Source organism: Neocloeon triangulifer, unplaced genomic scaffold (genome assembly GCF_031216515.1).
Source record: "Neocloeon triangulifer isolate White Clay Creek 2 clone unplaced genomic scaffold, ASM3121651v1 ptg000014l, whole genome shotgun sequence".
Lineage (NCBI taxonomy): Eukaryota > Metazoa > Arthropoda > Insecta > Ephemeroptera > Baetidae > Neocloeon > Neocloeon triangulifer.
In genome coordinates, this window is record NW_026775556.1 from 6,188,241 (window position 1) to 6,214,935 (window position 26,695).

At 40.1% G+C, this 26,695-nt stretch overlaps 3 protein-coding genes across 5 annotated transcripts; 2 read left to right on the top strand and 1 right to left on the bottom strand.

Annotated features, from left to right (window-relative positions):
- The first annotated feature begins 604 nt into the window (after positions 1 to 604).
- LOC132200750 (titin) lies at positions 605 to 23,399 on the top strand. Of its 2 annotated transcripts, XM_059626434.1 has the most exons (10): positions 605 to 797; positions 10,151 to 10,281; positions 13,472 to 13,717; positions 13,825 to 14,109; positions 14,210 to 14,491; positions 14,876 to 14,947; positions 15,156 to 17,738; positions 18,349 to 18,543; positions 19,074 to 22,176; positions 22,291 to 23,399. In XM_059626434.1, the coding sequence occupies exons 2-10, from the start codon at positions 10,185 to 10,187 to the stop codon at positions 22,385 to 22,387; spliced, it is 6,960 nt and encodes a 2,319-aa protein (XP_059482417.1). In that variant the 5' UTR covers positions 605 to 797; positions 10,151 to 10,184; the 3' UTR covers positions 22,388 to 23,399. The 2 variants fall into 2 exon arrangements, with proteins under 2 accessions (XP_059482417.1, XP_059482418.1); XM_059626435.1 differs by lacking the exon at positions 14,876 to 14,947.
- Positions 23,327 to 24,827, bottom strand: LOC132200754 (uncharacterized). 2 transcript variants are annotated; one of them, XM_059626444.1, is made up of 6 exons: positions 24,730 to 24,827; positions 24,528 to 24,667; positions 24,342 to 24,474; positions 24,084 to 24,282; positions 23,892 to 24,024; positions 23,327 to 23,831 (listed from the first exon to the last, which is right to left on the bottom strand). In XM_059626444.1, exons 2-6 carry the CDS (start codon positions 24,633 to 24,635, stop codon positions 23,523 to 23,525), a joined length of 882 nt encoding a protein of 293 aa, XP_059482427.1. In that variant the 5' UTR covers positions 24,636 to 24,667; positions 24,730 to 24,827; the 3' UTR covers positions 23,327 to 23,522. The 2 variants fall into 2 exon arrangements, with proteins under 2 accessions (XP_059482427.1, XP_059482426.1); XM_059626443.1 differs by having other exon boundaries at positions 24,528 to 24,769.
- LOC132200753 (large ribosomal subunit protein uL18) lies at positions 24,777 to 26,647 on the top strand. Its single transcript, XM_059626442.1, has 5 exons — positions 24,777 to 24,908; positions 25,396 to 25,581; positions 25,641 to 25,775; positions 25,955 to 26,157; positions 26,219 to 26,647. Exons 1-5 carry the CDS (start codon positions 24,906 to 24,908, stop codon positions 26,595 to 26,597), a joined length of 906 nt encoding a protein of 301 aa, XP_059482425.1. The 5' UTR covers positions 24,777 to 24,905; the 3' UTR covers positions 26,598 to 26,647.
- Positions 26,648 to 26,695: the final 48 nt, after the last annotated feature.

Here is a 26,695-nt window from a genome sequence, read left to right on the forward strand (position 1 = left end):
TAATTAATATAAGGTTTTTTTATTTATTGTAGTATAGCCATATCTGTTTTTCCAACCCTGATGTTAACTGTGAAAAATATTCAATCTAGTCCATCTGTAAGTTAAAAATCATCAAAACAAAATACAATAAATTAAGATTTATTTTTATAAAATGATAATAATATTGTTTTTATTTTATTTTACTGCTCATTCACACTGCCAGCTGATATTTACTAAGCAAATGAATAATAATTTATACGTATATTGAAACTGGATTTGCGAGCACAAATAATTTTCACCGATTGAGCATCTGTGGGATGCGTGCGATTAGTTTTGGCCGGGAAATAATCGCTGTTGGCGGCGACGGCGTCTGGAGTGCTGCAGCCGGTGCGACCGAGTGGAAGAGGGCACCAGCTCTCCTCCAAGGTACAGCGGAGATGGCATCAGCAGCATTGGAGGAAGAAGGTTGTTGGTTCGATCGTCTTGAGGAGAGCCGCGCCGCCGCCAAGTAAGCAGCATATACCGCCCGCAAAACTCGCGCCGCGACCATAGTATATTCACTTCTTGAAGGCACGCCGGCCGAGTGGGGGGTACCGACACGAGCCTATATAGTGCCCTGGCAGACTTTGGCCGGGCATCAGTTAGTTAGAAATTCTCGTGGTGAGAACTACATACGCAATTTGACTCGGGGTGGACGACAGAGAGAGACACTCTGAATTCAATTAGCATCTCTCTCCAATTCTCAACTGACCCTTTCGTGTGCACGGATCGCTCGAGTAGGCCAGCGCTCCCTTCGAAGAACTTTGCACTGCTTCTTGGTGAGTTTCAAAATTTATCTACATCGCATTTTGCGATTTTTCCCCAGGAATTTCTTAATAGACACAAACTCTATAAAGTCAAGGTTGCTAAAATTAATTTGATATGCCCCCAACTAGTCGAGCGGCTATAAACTCGTTCGTTTCTAGCCATTAATTTGGAGATTTGTTTCTTCTTTTCTGCCAAATTACTTTTCGCATAATTTAACGAGTCCGACGAAAAACTTGTTTGAACCTGCTACCTTTGGACTAAGTTGTTGGTGGAAATTCCCGAGAAAAATAACTAAATCAAAGCAAAATCATAAAAACTGAGAAGGAGATAAAATTTAAAAATTTCAAATTTTCCAGAACTACAAATTTTAAACTAAATTTACTTCATTTACAAACCCTCGAAGTTTTTCTAAGTCTAAAAATTAAAAATGTAATCCAAGTGAAGATGCTCATCCTGTCATGAGATTTATTTTAAAGTTGTAGAATGAATTTAATACTTCCATTGTGTTCTTTAATATTAAATTTTGCTTTTGCCAAAATTTCAAATGAATAATTATACTGAATAATAATTTCAAACTTTTTCAACTGAATTGCATACGAAATGAAAAAAACAACAAAGATTTTGCAGTTCTTACCGCATAATTTAATTAAGGCCGTGTACGACAAGAGTAATTCCTGTTTTTCCAACTCGCTCCTCTCGTAAAGCAGATGACTCAATGGCTCTCTATCTATATACCCGCAGCAAATAACAAATGCACTCTTCTTCTTTGCCTCGCGAGTCGATTCGCCCGTGTGAATGCACGCGTCAACCTTGAATTACGTACGGTTGTACAAAAAAAAAACAGCAGCTCTCTTTTGCACTTGGAAATAAATCTAGAATTTCTTTCTTTCTCTCTAAACGATCTGGCGAAGGCAGACAGGATCAATGCACTATCTAGACTATAGATGTTCTTCCGTCTCAAAATTAACATGTCGTGTTTGCACAAGGGGAGGAGGTTCCCCAATTTTCACCCTGTACGTATAAGCAAATAGGCCGTGTGCTAGACAAAAGAGCCCGTCAGTCTTTATTATGTTTGTTCAGTATTTAGAAGAGAGAAGTGACCAAGGCAAGTCAACTTGAGGTTGACCTGTGCAGCGTGCGGCCACAAAAAAAGACTTATTGTTCGAGCGCTCAAATTACCGTGAAACCGCCTGGCCGTTCGTTTTCAGGAGAATATCGCGGCATCTCTGCCCAAAAAGGGTTGACACAAAGAAACGAACGAGTTGGGACGAAAAAAAAACATAAAATACAAAATCCTTGTCTCTTATTCGTGATTTTAATGATGGCATCGCGAATCGATAATTGATGTCCTCCGCGCATTGTTTTTACCTCCGAGTGGTGGATTTTCATTCGTACCCTGCCGATGATGACGCTGACGTAATTTTCAAGATGACCTCAACGCGAATAACATCATCATCTTACGCCTCCACCAAGGCCGCGAAATGACGTGATAAACACGAAAATCTTACCTGTAGAGTGAAATACAAAAAAAAATCCGGCGGTGATGATACCGGAGCCAGTTCCTGGGTCATAATATCGTCATTATATTTTATTTCACAGACAATCTGTCAATTCATTCGCCGTTTTTCCCTGGAGTCCGGAAAAAAGCAGAAAAATTTGAAGAATATAAAAAAATAACCTTAGACTTTAGAGGCATCAATCAAATAATAATTAACTATTAAATTAAAAGTTCTTTTGACTTCCTAGTTGCATATATAAATTTATAATATTATTCATCAGTCTGGCTGATGATGTGTCGAAGAAAGAATGAGCAGAGACACGCGGGATAACTGTTTGATGGCCCATTGGCGAAAATATAGCATAATAAAGGCACTTAGTGTTATATCATCACATATGGGCTGCTGCGCTGCTGCTCGCATAATGCGACCGCCAGAATCAGGTTGGACCGTTTCTTTTGTATGAAAAAATCTAGGTTGTTTCGAATTCACAGCAGGGAATGGCTTCCTTAATGAGATACAGTCGCGCATAATGAAAATTCCCATCATCATCATCGCTCGCATCATCATTACTTATATTTTCTAGCCGCTCCTATTCCAACATTCGCGCATCAATAATTATCGGAGCTCTCTGTCTTGACAGATGCACTCGCCCCGCTCGGCAATTTGCAATTCCCAGCAGCCACTTAATGCTCTCGGGGGCACATCGCGATTATTGCAAGGCGAGATTTACCCCGGGGAAAAGTAGCGACAAAAAGGGAGTGGAAAAGGGAGGAACGATCTCGAAGTTCAGAATCATTGGCTCCGGGCAAATCTAGAAATGGAAACTTATTTACAAAAGCTGAAATCTTCTTGATAAATTTATAAGGAAGAGCAAAATTATATATATCTTTTAAAAAATCAGTAAATTTTATGATTTCCAAATAACTTTCAAAACTTTTCATGCACTTACGGTAAAGATCGCAGCTGTGTAAGTAAATTAATTCAATTTATTATTTAATAAAATTACGGTACTGCCGACGAGGAGTTTTATGGTCTGGTTTGATCAGACACGGATTAATTTTCTTTCGTTCACGCCACTTGCATCCTGAAATCGATACTATACTGCCCGCTAATTGGCCGTGCGCTCAACGTTTTATTTTATGGCTTTTACGTACAAAAGGCTATCGAGTGCATTCGATCTCGCGGAGGCAGATTCCCGGATGATGCATGTTCCGTATGCAAAACCGAAGATGGCAACGTGCCAGCAGGTTGTACGTTTATATTCGACGTACGAATTCAAATGTACCTGGTTGAACGGCAATTCCCGCTACGACTATATGTAAAAGAAAAAAAAAATAACGTGTGTCAACCCGCATTCGGAACTCTTTCTCATTATCTCAAAAGAGAGCTGTGCATTTGCATTTGCTTTTATCCGGCCGGCGGCATCTTTCTTTCCTTCTCGATTTATAAATGGCACGTTTGCATGATTTTATAATCCAGCTGCGTGCGGGCTGCTTTATCGGCGAAGTGCGATTTTCTCATTCAATTAAAAGGTCGCTCGTGCTCGCGTTATTTATTTATTCGCCCTGAACTTGAAGAGCCGCGTTTCGAGGTCAAGAACACAAAGCTCTGTGCTTCATCCTTTTAGGGCAGAGAGATAACCCTTTTGGATGAGATTTCGCGATTGAAATGCTGCGGTTTTCGCATTCCTCGCTTCTCTTTTTCGTCACGGTGTGTGGTGCGACGAAAAAGCTTCAAAACAATCAGACACAGCAGCAGCTTTTCCATTTCGAGTTCAGGCAAGCTTGAAAATGTTGTTCTTCTCTTCGTCGTTTCGAGCGCATGCGAGCGTGCAAAATACTACTACATATAAAGCAGAGGAATGGAGAAGCGAAACACACAGGAAACAGTCGAAAAAACGACGCGAGAGTAATTATGAAAAGCTTGGATTTTTTGCTCTTTTTGCGCAGTTGGTGCTGCTGGAGCAGAAAATTAAGTGACGAGAATGCACACACGTTTCCCTGCCAAAAATCTCTAATTGAAATTTAGATGCTCAATAATTTTTTCAAAGATTTTCTGAACATCCATTTTAAATCAACTAAAAAAATTTAAAATCATCTGCATATACCATAAAAACATTGGAATTTTACTGAAAAAATACTATCGATAGAAATTGCAAATTAATTACAATTATTTTTTAAATTGTTGCAAAATTTTATTTTCACAGTTTTATCAGGTCTTTTGAGCTAATTTAAATTATAACATGGTAGAATAATTATTTCCATTGGAATTATTATCTAAAATTATTCAAATATAAAAACTCTAAAAACTCTTTTCTTTGTATTCAATATTTTTTAGTGTGTATTGAAAACTGCTAATTTTTCTCACTCATAAATTTTTGTTTAAGCGTGAGTGAAAGGGAATTAAAGCACAAAGTAAACTTTGAATTTCCATCAATTTTCCTCACATGAGAGTCATACCAGTGTGAATTACTGAGAATGTCTTTTTTTCATTGAGACGCGCCTTAAAGAGAAACCTACTTGCCAGCGAATGAATTATCGATTGCGACACAGACTTGGCAAAAACCGACCGTTTTCCCTGCCCATTTTTGTGTCATAACAATAACGCGTGCAATTGCAATGCTGGTCATCGCCAACAAAGTCATGCACTATCGTCTTGGCCATCGAGTGCTTTTACCAACCCTGACGCATTGTTCGTAATTTAAATCAGAGTTTGCACAATAATTGCGTGATGTCGAAAAGCGAAGTCCCGGTCCTCGTTTGCAAACCAGTTCCTGCACGGGTGTCGCTGACCAGCCGAAAAGCGTCGCGCACCCGAGCGCACACCGCACTTATTGGCATCTTTTCGCACGCGCTCCGTGAATTCACATACCAGTTTACAGTTATTTACTCACTTTTATATGTGCGGGATATAGGACTTTGGTGCCGATCCGAAAAGAAGAAGAGTCTCATTAAGCAAATTGAACTTGGAGGGGAAAAATTTATCGCCCGTGACGCGCGGTCGTGGCTCCTAACATAAAAAAGCAAAGAACATTATTTCCCCGTGTGTGTTGTGTATTAAATACGAAAAACCAGTTTGTCAAAAATCTTCTGACTTGCTTCATATGCGAGATGATTCTTGAAAAAGCCCAAAGGATGTGCGTGACGGCTCGTTTTCTGAACATTCTCCACGCCATTTTAGATCCACCGTGCTGAAAAAAAAGTTATATAAAATCGAGAGCTCATGCATTTTTTTGATTTCACTATCGATGAAGTCATTATGAAAATTCGCCACATTAAAAATTGATTTTTAAATGCAAGTGAATAAAAAATAAAAAGAGCGATTCGAGCAGGCACAAAAGCAGCTCGCTCGCTCGTGTGTCGTGATCTTCTAAAAGTTGCAAGTTGGCCGCGGCAGTGGGAGATCTGGGAGATCAGACTCTGGGAACAGACCGAATGCACAATGAATGCTCCCGGTCGACGAACTCGCGGCGCAAAATAAATTTATTTTATATACACTCGTGGAGTAAAAACGTATAGCAGCAAGGTGCAATCCTGTCAATTTCTCCGCCGCTTTTTTCTCCCCGCAGACAGACAGGCTTTTGAAGGCCGCGGCAGGTAAATTACAACTTTTTCGGCAGCAGAGGTGCATTCGTCGACAATTTTATGACAGGGATAAAAAAAGACGGGCAAGCAGAAAAGTGGCAGATATTTTTATAATACTTTTTTACAGCATGCAGGGTGACATAATAAACTCTTAGAAAAGATTTTTCCAAGGACAGTTAATTTTCTAATTTTTAAGCACCCTGCTTCTGGAATTTAACCTTAAACAAAATTGTCGTTTGCCCAGATGCGAGGATTTTTTTAAGATAAGAATTTATTTATGGATTGAGATGGTTAAGTCTGAGATTCATGTTTCACAATTTTAGTATAAAAATTTGCAAATGAATTTTTTTCTGTTTTAAAATTTTAAACGCGTAATTAATTATTATTCAACAGTAAAAAACGTTATTATAAATTTTGATAACATTTTATTATATTTATAAAATTATCATAAAAATTTATTGCGTCTAATAATTACCAACAATTTAGGAGATTCATAGTCAATTTATGTAAAGATCACTCCCGAGGCTATTGTTCGTAAAGATTGCTTTTGCCTTCTCTCGCGTTTGTAAAACCTCAAATCAAGGAATTCGGCTGCGATTGATTACATGGTTTTCGGTGAGAAAAATACGCCTTATACCATAACTGGCGGTTCTCCCAAGATTGCATTCCATCGACCTTTGAGGTTCATGACCTAATAAATCCAAACGCACAAAATTGCGCTTGGATTCTGCAAGAAAGGCCCCATCCATCTCGCTGCTAGCTAAAGCATGAATCATTAATTCGCATCCGCGTAATTAAGAGCAGGGTGCACGCGCGCTCTCTCGCGAAATATCATCTCTCTCGCTTGCATGATTTTTTTTATCTCCCCTTCCTCCCTTCCTTCCGCAATCAAGATTGCGAGGGTGCCGAGCTTTTATTCTCTCAATCTCTCGGGGCTGAATCATTCGCGAATGAAAGGGAGAGCGGAGCATCCCTGCGTGCCGTGATGTGCAAGTTCGTGTCATCTCGTCAGTCTCGCCGAATCGATCTTTTTTCCGCGAAACGCGATCGAGAATGAAAAGTTTCGAGGAGGTCAATGCCTTGGCCGCCACGCGGTTGTAGTAAAATTGACCTTATGCAATCTACTTTCACTTCTTCTCTCGCGCTGAAGTTCAAGTTCTGGAGCGCGACCGACAAGAACGAATCCTCTCATTTCTCTCTCTGGAGCAAGTGTGCGTGATTAAAGGAGCAAAAGTGCCGCTGGCTCTTCCGCCATTCTGTAATAAAATCGCTAACATTTTTTCCTTTATTTCAATGTGACATAAAAGTTTTAATTCATTTTTTTTTCTTTTAAATGATTATTATAATTTCAAATTGCAATTATATATTTTAAATAAAATGTTTTTGGGATTAAATTTTTTTAAACAAAAAATAAATGACCGATTATCACTTTTTTACTTCATTCTCTCTCACAAAGTTGCTTATTCTCATGTTCTTATTGTAGTTTTTGACGAGCGAAAATGGGAACTGGGTGTGCGGTGAATGTTTGGAACTGTGTTATCTGCTTGCTTTTGAAAACGTAATCGAGGCGATTCACACGTGAATTTCGCGCGCGTGGCCTAGAAAGGCTGCCATTATTTTAATACACGCTGCTTCCTCGGACGAAAAGTAAACAAAAGGCATTCCATGCAAATCGGTGGCTAGCTTCATTAAATAGACAAACGCCTTCCGATGATAATTTCATTTCTAGCGGTCTTCTTCCTGCTCACCATAAGTAAAGTAAATATTCTAAATAAAATATCTAGGATTAAAAAACAAATGGAAAAATTTTTTAGTGTTCAATATATTTTGGAACAAATTATAAAAAAACCGGAAATCGTGTGAAAAATTGTAATTTTATGTTCTATAAATATGATTATAAATCAATCCAACATTTTTTCTTGAGCTTCTTTCTCAATCAATCTATTCTTTTGTTTGTTTCTTTCTTTTATTCGCGTTGTTAGATTCCGAATGCGCGGCCTTTCCGTGTTGCACGAAATTTCCCACAGTTGAGGTCTCTCTTCTGGCTGGCGGTGTCGTTGATCATAATAATCGGCCGTCGTTGCGCCATTGAATCGGCCAGTGGGAGCCAAAGGCATGCTCGCGGTATAATATAATCTCGCAGGTGTCATAATGTTATTAAACAATGTTCCCACTGAAGGTTACATTCATGTTCGAGCCGTGCTAAACAGGCGGTGTGCATATTTTTAGTGCACGTGATGCGCATTGCTAAAACACTCTCTCCGGCGCGAATAAAAATACCAAACTGCCAACAAAAATTCACGTACACGACAGCAGTGAGTGTCAATAATTTAAAGCGTGTCGGGCAAATATGCATTTTTACAGGATGAATTTATTTGCAATTAAAAAAAGTAACAATAAAATAAAATAAAAATGATTTGATTTTTTTTTTTCAAATGAAAATTGGTCAATTTGATTCATTTTCCTCCAACAGTTCAATGCAATCAAACAAATTGTAATTGGCTTGAAAAAAATCATCAAATTAAAATATTTAAAGCTTAATACTGTATATGTATGTTTCCTTGTGAATGAAATCTTAATTGAAATTGTGAGGCGGAAGTTCAGTGAACTGGATGATGTTGTTCTTGAGCTAGAAAAGGTGCACTGCTGGGCGATCGGGTCGAGTTGTAAAAAACAGAGAGATGTGTTTTGCCGCGGAACATCGAATGACTCTTATACGCGCGGGGAGCAGGAAGCAGCAAAGACAAAACGGAAAAATGATGGAATACGCGAGAGCATAGAAAACCGCAACTCTCAGCTGCTGCCGAGCCGCCGTCGCGCATAAAAAAGCAGCGAGCGCCGCAAGAGTTCATTAATCTGTTCCGCTTTTGCTTCTTTTCGCCGCGTTCACACAATTTTAAGAGTTAAATTCGCTGCACGTGTTAAGTAACTATACTGTTAGCAAATTTAAATTGATCATTTCACTTTAAACATGCGTCATTTTAAAATTTGTTTCCGAGCACTTAATATAAATATATAAAGAATAAAGAAATTAATATTTAACACTAACCAACCAAAGCAGGCCAAAGTAGAAAAACCTCCGACGCTATTTTAATTGATTATTTATTTGTGCAATTCCTGAAGAGAAGCAACTCTTATTATTTCTTAAAATCAATAATTCAAAGTTTATAAGTTTTCTTTTTAATTCATATTTATTAAAATGAAAAAATAATAAAAAAAAAATATTAATTTTGTAAGTAATTGCTAAAAGTTAAAATTAAGCTTTCATGGACTTTATATATTTAAAAAGTATTACAAAAACATAAAATGTTTTCTTAATGTTATATAAGTTCAGTGGCTTTGCTTTTTTTTATTTCGGCCTGTTTACAAGCCGGATAAAATCAAGTTCATTATGTATGTAGTTAAGCTAACTAAGCAGCCTGTTTTGCCGTGTGAGAGGGAAGACACTAAACCTCGTCGAATTTACGGTACTTGCGGCTCGCTCTTTCTCGTCCTCACTCTCAGCATTTGTGCATGGTTTTTTTTCCCACCGCATCTCTTTCGCTCGTTCTCTCCGACTGACTTAATTTCAAGGCGCGCGTAAAAATAATATGATGATATACACACTCGATGTAATTCCAGGTATATAAATTTATCGTTAAAACCGGCCTCCGTTGTGGGAGTTTTATAACCGATCCTCTCTGCAACCTATAACGGAACTTGGAAAAATATCATCATCTTTTAATTGCCCGGCAATTTGCGTCCACTCTCGCGCAATTAACGCCTCGATCTGCCGCTTTCGCGGAAATTCGCTCCATTCATAATACTGGTCCGGACCGTTTTTACTGCTAATTAGTAGACCTGCCAACAGTAATTAACGTTTCCACCTAACAGAATACCAAAATTATAAATTATTAAAATCACCCAATCATAAGAACGTCATTTTTTTTATATATTTCTTCATTTTCATGAATAGAAATGTGTACATAATTTGTTGAAATGAATAAACTTTTTACCAAAATTGAGTTATAGATTAATATAACGTTCATTTTGAGCTAAAATTTTTTAAATCTGTAAGAGAATTTAATAAAAAAAAAAAAAAAACCATAAGAAAATTTGTCGAGCCACAGAGTATGTGGCGAATATTTTTATTTTTATAAATTTACAATGACCACTCAATATTCTCATTCCAGCGATATTTTTTTGTCATTTTCTCACTAAAATTAATTAAAATTAGTCATATATATGTCTCTAATCCATATTTCCTGTTTCTAAATTTGCATTCTTCTTTCTGTTTCTTAGGATCGGAGTCTCGAAGAGGGCCTGTTTGTGCACGATGGCCGTCAGCAGTACGGCCCGCAGCCCCTCGTGGCTGCTGATTGCCGCAGCATTACCATTTTTGTTCATGTTCGTCCTGAAACCCGTTCGATCAGGTGAGATTTTAATTATCGATTGCAGCCGGCACGACTAGCACTCTTCAGTGCAATCAACCCAAATTTTTTGCTGTCCCACCTTGCGCTTTTTCGCGATTTTTGTCGCATTCTAACGGTAGTCTCAAATTGCAAGGTATATTATAATGACCTCTTGCTTGCTCGCTCGCCGCGCGGCCCCGTGATTACAATAATCTTTCTGCGGGCAGACGGGAACGCCGTTACTTTTTAGGACATTGACAAAATGCGAGTCGACTTTTTCGCGTGTTTGCCAAAAAATCTCTCAGACTGATAGCCATCAGCTCGTGTGTCACCTTTTTGCCATTCACGACTCATTGTTCGCGGCTCATTTACCTTGTGCGGTGCCGCAGGTGTGCTCTCCCTCGAGTTTCGCCTCTCAAATTGATCAGTCAGGCATAAAAACTGCCTATATTAAGAAAAATATAATGCGATATTTTTGTTAAATATCAAGGTTCCCGCAATGAATTATGAAAATTTGTACAAATTTTTTCATGCATGTATTTCAAATTATTTAATATTCCCATGCATCATTTAACTTCAGAAGAGCTTGAAATGCGAGATTTTTATTAAAAAATAAAAATAATATTTTCATACAATTTTTTCTATCATTATTTTAAATTTAAAAAAAAAAATAATTATATTAATCAATGTGCAAAAAAAATTATTAAAAATATAGCTATAAATTAAATATCTTATCTTTGTAAATTTTAAATCGTTTAAAAAAAGAAGAAAAACTATTGTTTTATAAAAAAAAAACTCCAATACCGCTACGATAATTTATATAAATTTGTAATAAATTTTTTTATGTAGTCATCAACAATTTAAATGAAGAATATGGATCAAGTTCAAGGTACTCTCTATACAGTGATCAATTAAAAATTCAAATCACTGCGCTTCCGCTACTTATTAATATTGAAGGCGTGCGTGGAATTCTGGAGCGTCGGTCGGTGCAGTATCAAGAATGACAATTATGACACGATACAGTCGACGAGCTCAGTTAAATTTGCTCGAATTAATAACTAGCAATGAACCAGTTTGCGCACCGACTCACTTGCTCGCAATGATATAATTTATAAATAATTTTCATTAGCATGGACGGACAGAGAACTCGTTTCACTGGTTTGTCGTGCGCTTTCTGCCGCTAGCTCTCTTCCACATTTTGTCGCATCGCCGGTGTACGAAGACAAAGAAAGAATGAGGGTCCGATGACCGCGTGGTGGAAACAATTTTTTACGCTCCGGCCGAAGCCCTTTCTTTCTCTCTTGTCTTAGCTTGCTGCTCCTCTGGTTTATAAATAAATATCACAAATAATTAGGAGAGCAGACCCGTGAGGGAGTCGCCGATTAATTGCAAAGATTCCCATCCTTATATCCTGTAACTGTAAAGTCGTCTCGTATTACATATAAAATACGGCAAATTAATTGTTTCACTAAATATATACAGCAGGCGATTTATTAATGAAGTGACATTTAAATTTATTTAAGAACACTGACCTGACCACACCGAGCCTGTGTGCTGGATGCAGCAGCACACCGGCCCAAACAGGTCTCGCAGGTTTAACTTCCTCAATATAAACAGGTGGGACATGAGAGAGCAGCGAAAAATATCAGATTAGTGTCGCGGCTCGAGAGGAGCGAGCGGTCCGCGTCTCGAATTTATGTGTGTGGGAACAAATCTGGCAATTAGGCTGATGGAAGTGGAATGATAAAAATAAGTATATCGAGGCGGATGTTCGACTTTTTAATGCCTTCGTAAAGCGGCCAAATTGACTGGAGATGAAATAAAAATACATAAATATTGGTCGTTTAAAATTTGCAGCTGGTTAAAAAGCTCGTTAAATTTTGAGTTATTTCAAAATATATATGATCTTTTTCAATTGCATGCGCTTAGAATTTAAAGTAATAAAGAGATTTTTTTATCAATTGGGAAAATTAATTTAAAATAATATATTTTTTTATAGTGTATTACTACATTTTTAAATTAAATTTAAATAATTGATATTTCATTTTTTACCTTATCTGCCAAATGTAAATTTAAAACTCTATAAATTTTATTGCTCATACATAACCTCATAGAAATTATTGCTTCTGTATAGACCGATAAATTCTTGAATGGTCAATTTAAGCCACGTGGAACGCATTACTCGGGCGTTTGCCGGCGTCTGCAAGTTTCGTGAATCAGAACGTGGGCATTTGATTATTGGGTCAGTGCTATCTATTTTGTATGCGATTGGCGGGCACGAAAGCAGCTCGTTTCCCATCCAGCGCGAAAATTCCACCGCATGCGTCCAGCCGGAGCGTCGGCCAAGAGCTGCATTTCGTAGACGGACTATCAAATATTTGTCCGCTGGCCGTCAGCCAGAAGTGTCAGAGCTCGGCGGTGGGAAGAAGTGACGACGGCGGCGATTTGAATGCAAATCATCCTATTTCCGTGTTTATGTTAAATGCGTTTTTCTCTCTCGTTAAAACTAATCCCGTTCGGTCTGCAGATTTTTTAGTCGATGATTCACATTTGCTAGCAACTTGCGGTAGACCTTGAGATTTCTCGTCACCGTATGTAATTCTGCCCCGCGAAGAAGTGCAATGAACTGCCGCGGCGCGCAACAATAAAATTCTAGTACTTGTTATATACTCTCTCGCGCAGTGCCACTCGCTCGTCTCGCGAAGAGAGAAAAAAAGTGCCAGTCAGCAGCATCTCTCGGAGGCACTTGCGATTTCAACCACGTTTTGGCCAAAAACAGCCACACTGTAAAGCAATTAGTTTTATTAGCCTCTGCAGTGCGCGGCGAGTGCTGGCCAAATATGATCACCCCTCAACCGCGAATTTATTCATTTTTTTCGTCATGAAAAATAAAACTTTACGGCCGCTATAAATTACATTTGCGAACAGCTAATTTATGTGAATAAATTATCGTTGCTGTCATGCGTTGAAGCGAACGTGCGAGAGCTTGCTCTGAAATTATACGACAGACCGAGTTAGGCAAATTGTCGAGCCCGTCTGCGTGGCGGATTGCCTACCCCGCGAGCTGCAGGCGTTCTGCGAATTGTAATTTTTGTATTCGCTTGCAACTTTTAGTCAATTCAAAATATCCAGAATGATTTTGACTTAAAATAAATTAATTTTAAAATTGCCTTTTCTTCAATAAATTGATTTTTCATTTATCTGTTTGCAGCTCCTACCGAGAGTGAGAACTCAAATGCTTTGGAAGTTTACGATGAATCTGGATGTTACTATAACTACCAGCACTATGGAGAGGGCGACCGAATCATTACGAACGAGCCCTGCCTGAATTGTACCTGCCACAACCGTATGCTCATGTGCTACCTGAAGGTTTGTCCTTTCACAAAGGCCATCGGCCAAGACTGTACGGTCGAAAAGCGACCTGACCAGTGCTGCCCGGTCATCACCTGCCCTGAAGGTACTACTTTAACAAATTGTTTAATTTCAAATCAAATCATTTGCATTTGATTTGAAACTGATTTGAACCTAGTTTAATTTAAATAAAATTTACAATTTTCTTATTAGTTCCAGTGCAGCTTTTGGACAACAACCCTTCTCCCAGCACCACCCTCCGCCCTGTGGCTTCCCATTCCACTGCCCTCGGCCACCCTGACAGTTACGGCTGCTCGATTGACAGCGAGTTCTACGCTGACGGCGCTCAGGTTCCCTCGGACAGGAACAAGCCCTGCGAGCTCTGCTACTGCATCCGCAACCACACTGCTTGCGTCATGCAGGAGTGCACTCTGAACGTCGAGGGTTGCAAGCCTGTCTACCAGGAGGGTGTTTGTTGTCCAGTTAGATATGAATGTGGTGAGTTTTATTTAATAATATTAATATTTTTGTTCCTGTCAAATATGAAAATTTTATTTTATTAAATGGTTTAAATTTTCACTTTAATTATTTATTTTAGAATACCCTGATGAAACCACCACCCTGGGAACAATTGCTGGGTTCTTCTTTACCACCACGACCACAATGGCCCCCAACACAATTTGCAAGCACAATGGCGAGGAGTACGCTGACGGCGCTCTCATCCAAATGGACGACAAACCCTGTGAGCACTGCTACTGCATGAGAGGCGAAATCGTCTGCGCCGTTCAGGAGTGCGGCACTCCACTGGAGAGGGAGGGACACAACTGCACTGCCATGCCCATCCAGCACGGCAAATGCTGCCCCGAGATGTACCAATGTGGTAAGTACCGGCGCGGCATGTTTGAGTGTACATACATAGGCTTAATACAACCGAGTGCAGTCGCACTCGAGTGTTTTAGTTGATTTAGTTTTTTTTTTATAATCGAGTGAAGCTTTTTGTGTACAGTGTTATGGTTGCGGTTTATTTATTTCAAGTGGGATTGACTTTTTCTGATAGGAGGAATATTTGTTCGCTTTTTATGTAAATAATGAATGCGATCATAGTTTGAGAAATCTAAATTTTTAATATTCTAGTTGGATGCATTGGATAATTTTTTTCATTTGACCGATATTCGTAGTTACGCAGGGATATACTAAATTCACAATGGGTGTTGTGAAATAAGTACTAACATTTGTGTCGATGTGACAAAATTTTTTATTGCAGATTCTGGGATTCAATATGTGATGGATACCACGAATAGGATGAACCGCAAACAATATGGTTATACCGTTGATGGTAATTCGCTTAATAATTTTGCTGGCTAATTAAAAATTGTAAAAACAATGAGCTGTATATTATTTTGCTTTTTCGGTGAAGGCAACTGCTTTTTGCTTATTATTTTAAGCATGTGTGAAATGCATGTAAATATTCTGTTTTGTTTACTTTTTATATACACTTTTGCAAAACTTGTTAGCCACAAGTTTTATTTTAGTAATGTTTCCAGACTCCATGCTGCCCGCCTTGTCTGATGCTAGCACCCAACAGAGCGACGATGTCCCTCAGCTTCCCCAGCACGATGACCAAATTTCTGGTGTAGCTCTCAATGCCGACGAAGCAGAGAAGCCCGCAGACACCGCGCACACCGACGCCCCTGACCAAGTTTCTTACACCGAGTCCAAGCCTGCTATGGAATCCGACAGCTTTGTGCATGACGAACATGAAGACCAGCAGGAGGTTACCACCCTTCCTCCTTCTGACATCGAACAAGCTGCTGACGACCACATTCCCAGCGAGGTGCACGACGAACAAAAGCCTTCTTACGGAGATAAGCCTGCTGACCACGAAGTTGAAATCGAGCCTGTGCATCAAGATGCTGTCCATGACGAATTTGATGACCTTTCTGAAATCCACCACGAAGAGCATGAGAGCGTAAAGCCTGCCCAGGAGGAGCACTCCGATGAGGCTGAAAAGGAGCCCGAAGCCGAGTTTGCAAGCCCAACGGACGCTCCCATCGTCCAAGATCATGTTGAGGAAAATAAGGAGCAGGACCACAAGGAACCTGATCAACACGTCCAAGAAGATCACACTGAGGCTGCCGTAGAAGAGGAGATCCAGCACGTAACTGAGCATGTTGAAAGCGAAAAAGATCAACCTGCTGAAATCCAACATGAACCTGTTGAGGAGGTTGCCCAGGAGTTCTCTACTGAGGCCAGTTTGCAAAATGATTTCCCACCTTCAACTGATACACCTGCCGAAATTGTCCACGATTCAGTTGAAGCCCAGTACACCCCTGAGACTGCTGAGGATGAAAATGTTACGGAAAAAGAAGTTGTTCAAAACGAGCCTGTGCAGGAAGTTGTTGACTCTGCTGAGCCAATCACTAAGCCTGAAGAACCGGCCCAGGAGGAACACGAAATTCATCATGAGCCTGCCGAGGAAATTGTTACTGAAGAGCCTGTCCAGCACGAGATTGAAGGAAGTGAAAAGCCTGCTCATCCCGAAGAGGGAATCCAGCACGAACCAATTGATCAGGAAGAGATTCTTCACGAACCTGTCGAGAATGGCGAAATTGAGCACGAACCTGTCCAACCTGAAGTTTCTGAGCCCAAGCCTGCAGAGCATGAGGCGGACGAGCAAGAGAAACCCGTCGAAAGTGAAGTGAGTGACAAAACTGAGGAGCCATCCTTTGAGGTTGTCACTGGTCCAACTTCCGCTGATGCTGAAATTAACCATGACCAAAGCGAAGTTCACCACGAACCTTCAGAGGTAGCACAGGACGTCCCTGAAATTAATACTGAACAAACTAAGCAGCCCAGTGCCCAAGAGGAAAACGTCCTGAGTGACTTTGTTGAGACTGATGACAAAACAGAAGAGCCGGTGAAGGAAACTGAACCTGTTAACACTGAGGCGCCTTTGCAAGAGCCTGTTGCTGATGACCATGCTTCAGAACACAAGCCTGAACAAGTTGATGATCACAGCGAAGTTCATCAGGATGAAGTCCAGACTAACGACGAGGTTGTGAATGAAGAGGCTCCTGCGACTACTGTTGCTTCGGTGGCTGATGAGGTTGGCTCTGAGAAGGAAACTGACGAGAATGCCGTTCAGATGGACAATATTCCCGTTGAAGATATTCCTGAGGCCGTTGAAGAGAAACACCCTGAGCCCAACCAGGACGATTCTGCTGATAACGCTGTAGCATCTGAGGTGTCCACTGAGGAGCCTAAGCCATCTATTGAAAATCAGGATATACCTCAATCTGCTGTCGTAGAAGAACACAAACCCGAGGTTGAAAATTTCGAGACTGCACCTCAACATGAAATTCCTGCTTCTGATGAACAGGAGACTCACGAAACCGAAGAGAACGAAAAGCATCCGGAGCATGAAATTACAAACGACACCGCCGAAGTTCAAACAGAACCTGAAATAGAAGCTGATGTTACTGAGAAGCCTGAAAACTCGCAGCCGATTCCCCAGCAGCCTGCTGATGACCATGTCGAGGAGCACATTGAGGTTGCTACTGATGTACCTGAAAAGACTGATGAAGAACCAGTGCACGACGTCCACGTTGACGAACCAGTTCAAGATGTCCACGAAAATAAGCCAGTTCAAGATGTCCCCGTGGACGAGCCAGTAGAGACTCACGAAGATAACTTCTCAATTATCGAGACCATGACCAAGCCAACAATGGAGTCTGATTCGATGGTGCATGAAGCTGCGGCACCTCTAAATGAAGTGGAGAGTGAGAAGCATGAGGAGAAACATACCACCGAGAAGGCTCCAGAGGCAATCAGTTTAGGTGACATCATTGAGGAGGTCAGCAAGCTGCCTTCGGTCATTAGTTTGACTCCTCAGCACCCATTCCTGCAAGACATGGAAGAGGCTGAACACCATTATGAAACTGACGATGATCACGTTGAAAGCCAGTCGGACAGCAAGGAGCCAGAAACCGAGATTGAAGATGTGAAGGAGACTGTTCCCATCCACTCTGACTCTGCTCAGAGCTCCGAGGAAGTTACAGAAGCTGGAGATGAGATTTCAACTGAATCTTCTGTTGAATTTATTAAGGACCAAATTATTCCTGGCGAAGGTAAATTTCAATTTTTAGTTTTTTTTTTATACAAAATTTTGAATTAATTTTTTCCTAAGACGTTCATTTTTTAAATGGAAATTAATTTATTACCTCATCAAACAATATTTTTCAATTTAATTTTAAGGCATACATTTGTAATTGAAACTTCCAAACTTGATAACAAAAAGTAAAATCAAATAAATATTTTCTTGATTATTTTTCTTTGTATAACTGTTTGATTTTTATTCTGTTTGTATATCTTGATGTGATAACTGTTGAATTGAATAATATTTTTATTGAAAATAAGTTTTAGAAAAAATCAAATCATTTTAACATTTTATTTGAGATTTAAACAAATATTATATTTATGTTTCACATTTATTTTTGAAGAGGAATCTTTTAATTGTTTTTCTTTTTTTCTTGAGGTTATTGCTGCTAAATTTAATCATTTTTTTAAGTGACTCATATTAAAATTTGTTATCAATGAAACATTTTGCCTCTTTTATAAATTGATTAATAAATATTATGCATTATCTCACTTACAAATATTCAAACTATAAATTAAAATGGGAAACAAATTTCTTATTATTTCTCATAAAATTTTTCATTATTTTTTTCTGTTCACCAGGTGACTGCAGAGTTGAAAATACTGTTTTCAAGAGCGGGGAAAAGGTGCCTGTCAGCAATAACTGCCAGAAAGAGTGCGAATGCAAAAACAGCATTGTCCATTGTCAGCTTCAGGAGTGCCCACCACCTCCATCAAACGACCGTGACTGCATGCCTGTGGTGCATGAAGGAAAATGCTGTCCTTCTTATACTTGCGGTATGCTTTCTTTTAAAATTGAATTTTTTTCCTACCTGAGAAAAAATAAATTAGATAAAAAAATTTAAAAATAATAAAAAAGTAAAGTAGAATTTAATATAATATTTTGAATTATTGTTTTACAAATGCAGAAAATTCTTTATACTAAGTTTTGTGTTCATTGTACAAATAAATGCTCAAGAACATGTATTTATACAACTTATAAATTTATATTTTATATGTTTAGTATAATTATTTTAATTAATTAAAGAGTTAGTTTAAAAATTTAATTAATTTAATTAAAATATTAATTTTAAAATAAATTTTTATTAATAAATGTAATGTTTATAATATTAAATTAAAATAATATATGGAAATGAAGAAGTCGGGCTTTTCCTCGTTGCAAAAAATTGTTTTTATTCAAAAACAAACGGCTCAAATAATATAATATTACATTGTACTATAAAATCCTTATTATTTAATATCAGAATATTTAAGTACCAAATTTTTGTTCTCTGTATTTTATTTTTATATTTTAATTTTGTTTTCAGAAAATGCACCCCAGTACGAGATTGTGACTGATCACCCAGCTGGGGTTGCTCTTGATGGATCTCAAGAGGATGGCGAGAATCATGCTGAAGAGTTCGTCACAGAAGGATTTGTCCCTCAAACTGATGCTCCAGCACAAGCCACTCCTGACAGCAAGCCCGCTGATTTTATCCAGGACGAGATCGAACATATCACTGAGGAGATCCCCAAGCCAGTGAATGGTGAACCAACTAGCCACCCTGGACAGGGCTCTCACCCTGCTCAGGTCCCACTCCTTTTCGATGGTGTTGCTCTCGATTCCGGTGATGAGGATGAAAAGCCTGTAGCGCACGAGGACAGTCCCGCTCAAGAGCCTACATATGACCACATTGATCAGCACCATGAGGAGGATCACGAGATTGAAATCGTTACTGCTCCATCCATCACTGAGGGACCTGATGCTGTCGAAGCCAATAAGCCTGCTCAACCTGAGGAGACCCCCGAAGTTCACGCTGACCATGTCCAAAATGTGAGCGAAGACGAAGAGGCCCAGGACTTTGCCACTAACGCTCCTATTGCTGAGGTTTCTGACGTTAGCTCAACTCAGACACCATTAGTTGAAAATGCCCCTGATGTGCAAACCGACGTTAGCTCAACTCAGACACCTGAAGTTGAAAATGCCCCTGATGTGCAAACCGAGGGACTTCAGTACGATGTTCAAACTGACGTGCCATTTAAGCCTATCATTACACACGATGAACCTCAGCAACCCGAAGTGCCTGTTCACCATGATGAAGAACAGCAGCCACAACAGGAGACTGCTCATCCTGAGCATGTTGAAGAGGTTGCTCCTGCTACAGAAGCGCCAGAGGAGGAAAAGGAAGCGGAAGTGACTGTCGCACCCATTCCTGCCGAGATCGTCAAGCCTGAATCTGATGCGGTTCCCCAGGAAGTTGAGTCTCATGAGCCCGAACATGTTGCGGAACAGCACGTTACATTCAAACCTGAAGCCATTCCCGAGCAATCTACAGAAGAAGCCGAAAAAGTTCCTGAGCCTGAGAAGGAAAAGCCTGCGGACGAAAATGACGAAGTTCCTGAATGGGTGAAGCCCCCCACTCCTGTTGGTGTTGGATTCGATGCTGAAGCTCAATATGAAGTACCTGAGCACCATGCCGATGAGGAAGTATCTACAGAAATACCTTTTGTTTCTGATCCTATTCCCGATTTCGTTTCCGAAATTAAGCCGGTCAAGCCTGTAGAAAGCGCAGATCAAGTTAAGCCAGAAGAAAAGCCAGAGAAGCCGTCTGAGATTGCGCAAGAACCAGTTGAGGAGCACCCTTCGGAAATAGCCCACGAGCCAGTTGAACAGCACCCTTCAGAAATTTCTCACAAACCTACTGAAGAACAACCTTTGGAAGTCGAGCAGAAGCCTGTTGTACCAGATTCAGAAATTGCTCATGAGCCCATCGAGGAGCATCCTTCCGAAGTCGAATATGAGCCTGCACAGGAGCATCCCTCTGAGGTGCACCAAGAACCAATTGAGGTGGTCAAGGAACCTGAGCAAACTCCTGGGGAGCCAATTGAAAACGCCCAGGAGCCTGTCACGACCGAGCAACCCGCAGAAATTTCTCAGGATACTGTTGATGAACAACCTAACCAGCCTGCCGAAAAGCCTGCCGACTTTGTGCATGAACCCGTCGAAAGCCAACCTTCTGAGGAGCCTATTACTTCTGTGTCTGTTGAGGACAAACCAGAGCAGCCTTCTCATGAGCCTGAGCCTGCAGAAGAAAAACCCGAACACTCGACTGAAATCGCCCACGAGCCAGTTGAAGAGGTGGCACCTGTTCACGAGCCTGTTGAGGAAGCGGCACCTGTTCACGAACATGCCGAAGTCACACCTGACCATCATTCAGAGGAACCCGCTGAAATTCAGCATGAGCCTATTGAACAACAGCAGCCCGAGGTCGCACCTGAAGAGAATCTGACAACCTTTGCACCAGAGGTACAACAAGAAACTGCAGAAGACGACAAGGGTCAAGAACCTGCTATAACTCATGAGGAGCACAAGCCAGTGGATCATATCCCAGAAACCATTCCTGAAGTTCAACAAGAACCAGAAGAGCACCACGAAGTCAATGTTGAGCTTGTTCCTGAGAAGCCAGTCGAAGAGCATGTTCCTGAAGTTCACCAGGAGCCACCTGTGGAGCACAAGCCTGAAGGTGCTGTTGAGGAGCACAAACCATCAGACGCTGTTGAGGAGCACAAACCTGAGGAGGTCGTCGAGGATCACAAACCCGAGCAGGCCGCCGAGGAGCACAAACCATCAGACGCTGTTGAGGAGCACAAACCTGAGGAGGTCGTCGAGGAGCATAAACCATCAGACGCTGTTGAGGAGCACAAACCTGAGGAGATTACTGAACAGCATAAACCTGTGGAGGTTGAAGAGCAAGTTCCCGAAGTCCATCATGAGCAGCCCGAGCAGAAGCCTGTGGAGCAAGAACCTGAATTACACCACGAACAGACTGAGGAGCCAGCCGAGATCCACGAAGAACCCAAACCTGCAGTCCCTGAAGAGCCCAAACCGGTAGTCCACGAGGAGGAAACTGAGCAAGGAGTGATTGACGAGATGTACAAACCCGAGCACGGCCTTTCTCAGTTCCCCGATATGCCTGGCCTGCCCTATGAGCCGGTTGATGAAATGTTTGGCTTCCCTGAGATGGCTGCCATGGCCGGCTTTGATGACGAGCAAGGTTCCTTTGGTCCTGGCACTTGCAGATACGGTGGAAAGGTGTACCTCTCCGCCCAGCAAATTCCTCGCGATGATCCTTGCGACTTCTGTTTCTGCTTCCGCAGCGACATTATTTGCCTGCAGCAGAGCTGCCCTCCTCCCATCAAGGACTGCCACGAGGAGGCCATCGATGGCTTCTGTTGCCCAAGATACGAGTGCCCCGTCCAAATGGCCATGAGGAAGAACTCAACCACCACAACGACAACCACCACTGCTGCACCTCATCTCTCACAGTACATTTATGAGAAGCAGAACAATGCTGGCTGTCTGGTGCAGGGTGAGCTCTACAAAATTGGAGATGAAATCACGTCCGCCTCTGGTCCTTGCCTTGAATGCAGGTATGTAAAATGAAAAATTAATTGAGTCGACAATTTTGAAAGACATTTTGTTATATGTTTTTTTGTAAGTTTTTGTTGGAAGCCAATTTTTTAATTTTAATCTGTTTGCTTCAGGTGCGGAGGTGATAGCAAAATGAGGTGCGAACCCAAGGAGTGCAGCCCGCAGCCGCTGATTAGGAAAATGATTGAAGCTGTGAGCCTCCGAAGATAAAAGTAATCAGACAGTGCAATTGCTTGACCTCACTCTGAGCTTGGACTTAAAAAGAATCAACACTCACAAGTGTGCTAAAATTCATTAAGAATAGTGCCAAAGGATTTAAAAAATGTAACTTAACTCCAAAATCTAGGAAAAATAATTAGGGATCACAATCAATTCTCAAAATCGCACAAGTGATGTACACCTTTTTGCTCCTCTCGACACATTCAAGTGTGATGCTTTGAACTTTGTGCCAGTTCTACTACAGAACGCAATAATTATGTCAAATGAAATGGAAAAACAGTAATTATTTAATGTCAATTATTAACACGAATTGCTTGACTGACAAATGATATGAAGCAAATGACTCATTGGGAAAGAAAAAAAACAGTGTTCAAGTAGGCGCTTGGCTCCTAAACACTTCAGCAAGATTTTCTTTGGGCACAATTTCTTATTTAATTATTAGTGGTGTTGTTATTTCCAGTGTAAAAATCTTTCAGGGGAATGTACTAACAAATACCCAAATTTTATAATTGAATGAGACATTTCGGAAGGCTTGTGCCCTCGCAAAACTAGCCGGTCCCTTGCCAACCGACACAGCAAGTCGAAACTAATCAAGGAAGACTTCTGTGGTCTCAAAATGAGCATCGAGAGAACCTGAGGACTTGTTTGACAAATAGAAACAAGCATGAAATTTTTCATCTCTACAGTTCGGACATTGATTTCTGTTTCTTGAACACTCAGGTTGTGAATACAAGTTAGTCGCATCCAACATTTTTTTGTACCATATTTCCATTAGACTCTCTAGCGTAAAATTTTACATTGATGTTGGTCGACTACGCGTCTTGAGCCTATTTAGGTATTAGTGTAAGTGAATCGAAATTTGTTGGTATGCCACACAACCTAGCCTTTGTACCAATTAATATAATTTGTTCAAAAATGACCAGGTTAGGATACATTCAAATTAAATTATGTTTGTTTATTTAAGCTGTTAAATAAACTGTAAAATAAAAACAAAGCATTTTATTACACTGCTTGATCCCTTACCCAGATAATATTATGATAAATAAAAAATAATTATTGTTTGTCTTGTCCAGCATATATTTATAAAAACAATAATTGAAAATGAAGCAAATTGAGCTTTTGTTTGCTAGTCCCTTTTATCCTTATTTTTCTTTTTCTTCCCGTGTTTCCTCTCCCGAGAGCGACTCCGCTTCTTTGACTTTTCTTTGTGATGCTTTTTACCATGTTTGTTATGAGATCGAGGGCTCCTGCTTCGTTCACGCTTTTTCTCTGAAGAGCCGAGCGTAGCCACAAATACAGAGGATAGATCCAGTCTGCCTTCATTTTTTGATTTTGTCTCCGCCTGTGAAGTTTGAGCCGTGTTCTTTCCAACTCCACACATTGCCAGCCACTCTTGGTAAACCTCCATTTGATTTTTAATAACCTCAGCCATTACCTGAAATGAGACATATATTCTGTAAAATAAAATTTATTTTAATAAATATAAGTATTTAACCTCAGTATGTGTTTTATTGTGGGTGTGAACTTTTTTGGCCTGCTTGTAATTTATTCTTCTTCTTTTGGCATTCCTTTCTTCATTTAGAACATCAAAACGAGATTTTTCACTTTTGTCTTGTTCCAAACTGGGCCTATTTAAATATAAATTAATCAGAAATTTAAGCTTTAATTAATCAATTTAAAGCCATACTCAAAGACCAGATCTAGCTCAGTCAAAGGCAATTGAGGCACTTTATCTTTGGTCAAGTTGGTTACATGCTCATAAATGGCCAGACGCTGGGCTGGGTTGTAAGTCATCTGCAACTCAAATGCCGATTTTGGTGTTCTCATGTCTTCTGCCACACTTCCACAGCCAGCATGACTGATAACCTTGCTCACTTCATCTGGAGCTGTAGAAAGTCATTAGTTTAAACAATAACATACATATTCAGTAATAAAAAATATATACTTATTAAAAGTGAACAGCCTCTGTTGCTGTCGTAAAATTCAGGAAACAAATCAATTTCCTTTGAATCATCCTTCATAGGCGCAGCATTTCTTTCCTCAACTGCAGTCTTTTCATAATGCTTTTTAATATTTTCCTATAAAAAATTTAATTATTATTAACGAAACAACGAAGCCTTTGCAAACTCACGTTGGACACGGATGGACATTCCCAGCCAACATCATCACAAAATTGTTTTAAGTTATTTCGCATAGTGAGGACAAAATATTTCATATTCTCTCTTTCTTGTTGATCCATGTATTACGATTTTCTTCATTAAACAATTAAACCTACACGAAATTAAATGCAAACTATGATCTATGATAGTTTGTTTGTTTTGTTTTTATAATACCGGCAGGGGCGGCAGCGCGATAGGCAATTAGGCATGATAAAGGGGGTGTGGCAACAGGTGAGTGTTTTTGTCTGTCAACTTGGCAACACTGAATTTGATTCTCTGTCGGAGGAGAAAGGACGTGCCTGCCGTGTGGCACCCGATTATTTCTCTAATTTTTCATCTAGACACTCAAAATGGTAATTATTTGCGAATATAATGTGCATGAAATTTCTGTACTGGTCCATTTGACCTTTTCCCCCGATTTTCGAAACAAGACCGCCTTGGATCACGGGGATGTTTTAGGATTTTCATTAAGCCATGCCAGCCGGTCTTCTGTCAATGCGTGTCATTCACGCCTGAAAAAAAAATACTTTTATTTCGTGAATTTAAAATTTAAACTACTGATATTTTCACGTAATTTTATAACTTGCTGATGCTGTGTAACTGCCAATTTATTTAAATGTAAATATAACCAGTAGTTAACTTGAAAATTAAATATAAACAATAACATGGCTGCACTTCATAATGGCGCATTTTTCTGATGAAATTGGGCCGCCTATTAGGACAGCTACTAAACCTTACTTACCAATTTTACAATTTTGTCTATTAAAACCTTAACAATCTTATTTGAAAGGAAATCCCTACTATGGCACCATATTCAGCTATTATGTATTCAAATTCCAGGGTTTCGTCAAAGTCGTGAAGAACAAGGCGTACTTCAAGCGCTTCCAAGTCAAATTCAAGAGGCGTCGTGAGGGTAAGACAGATTACTACGCGAGAAAGCGTCTCGTTATTCAAGTTAAAAACAAATACAATACACCCAAGTACCGTCTCATCGTCAGATTCTCCAACAAGGACATCACCTGCCAGGTGATTTATCACCAACCAAAATGGGAAGAACAAAATTTTAATGGAAACTAAATCCTCAGGTTGCATATGCCCGCATTGAGGGTGACATGATTTTGTGCGCAGCTTATGCTCACGAGCTGCCCAAGTATGGTATTAAGGTTGGCTTGACCAACTACGCTGCCGCTTACTGTACTGGCCTGCTGTTGGCAAGAAGAGTAAGTTTATTTGACTATTATTTTTGTTAAAATAATTTTTTTATATGATGTCATTCTTATGTATTTGCTACTGTTGAAGACGAGTGTCTAATGAACACAACTTCATTCTGATTCAATTTGAGGAAATAAAAAAATCATGCTATTATTTATAGCCATAACTAAATGAAAATTCATTTCAGCTGCTCAAAAAACTGAGCTTGGACGAATTGTACAAGGGCTGCGAAGAAGTCAATGGAGACGAATACAATGTCGAGCCTAATGATGAAGGCCCAGGTGCCTTCCGTTGCTACCTTGACGTTGGTCTTGTCCGCACGACCACCGGAGCCCGTGTTTTTGGTGCCATGAAGGGTGCCGTTGACGGAGGCCTGAACATCCCTCACAGGTTCATTATTTCTGCGTTTCTATTTTTTTTAATTCCTAATTCTTTTTGTTTTCACTTATAGTTTGAAGAGATTCCCTGGATATAGTGCTGAGAGCAAGGAGCTGAATGCTGAGGTCCACAGAAATCACATTTTCGGACAGCATGTTGCTGACTACATGCGCAGCTTGGCTGAGGAGGATGATGATGCCTTCAAGAGGCAATTCTCTAAATATGTCAAGCTCGGAATCACGGCTGACTCCATCGAGGGCCTGTACAAGAAGGCTCACGCTGCTATCCGTGCTGACCCTTCACCAGCACCTGCGGCCAAAAAGGACGCAAAGAAGCCCGTAAAGAGATGGAACAGGGCAAAGATGACGAGACTCGAACGCAAGAACCGTGTTACACAGAAGAAGGCAGCCTTCATCAAAAAGCTGTCCGAAGGTGCCGAGGGAGGCGATTAATTCGTCGCGCATTTTTTGTGGATTGGTTAATAAATTCACTATATTCAGGACTTTTGCTGTTATAATTTTGACTTATAAAGACATCAAAGCATGTGGAT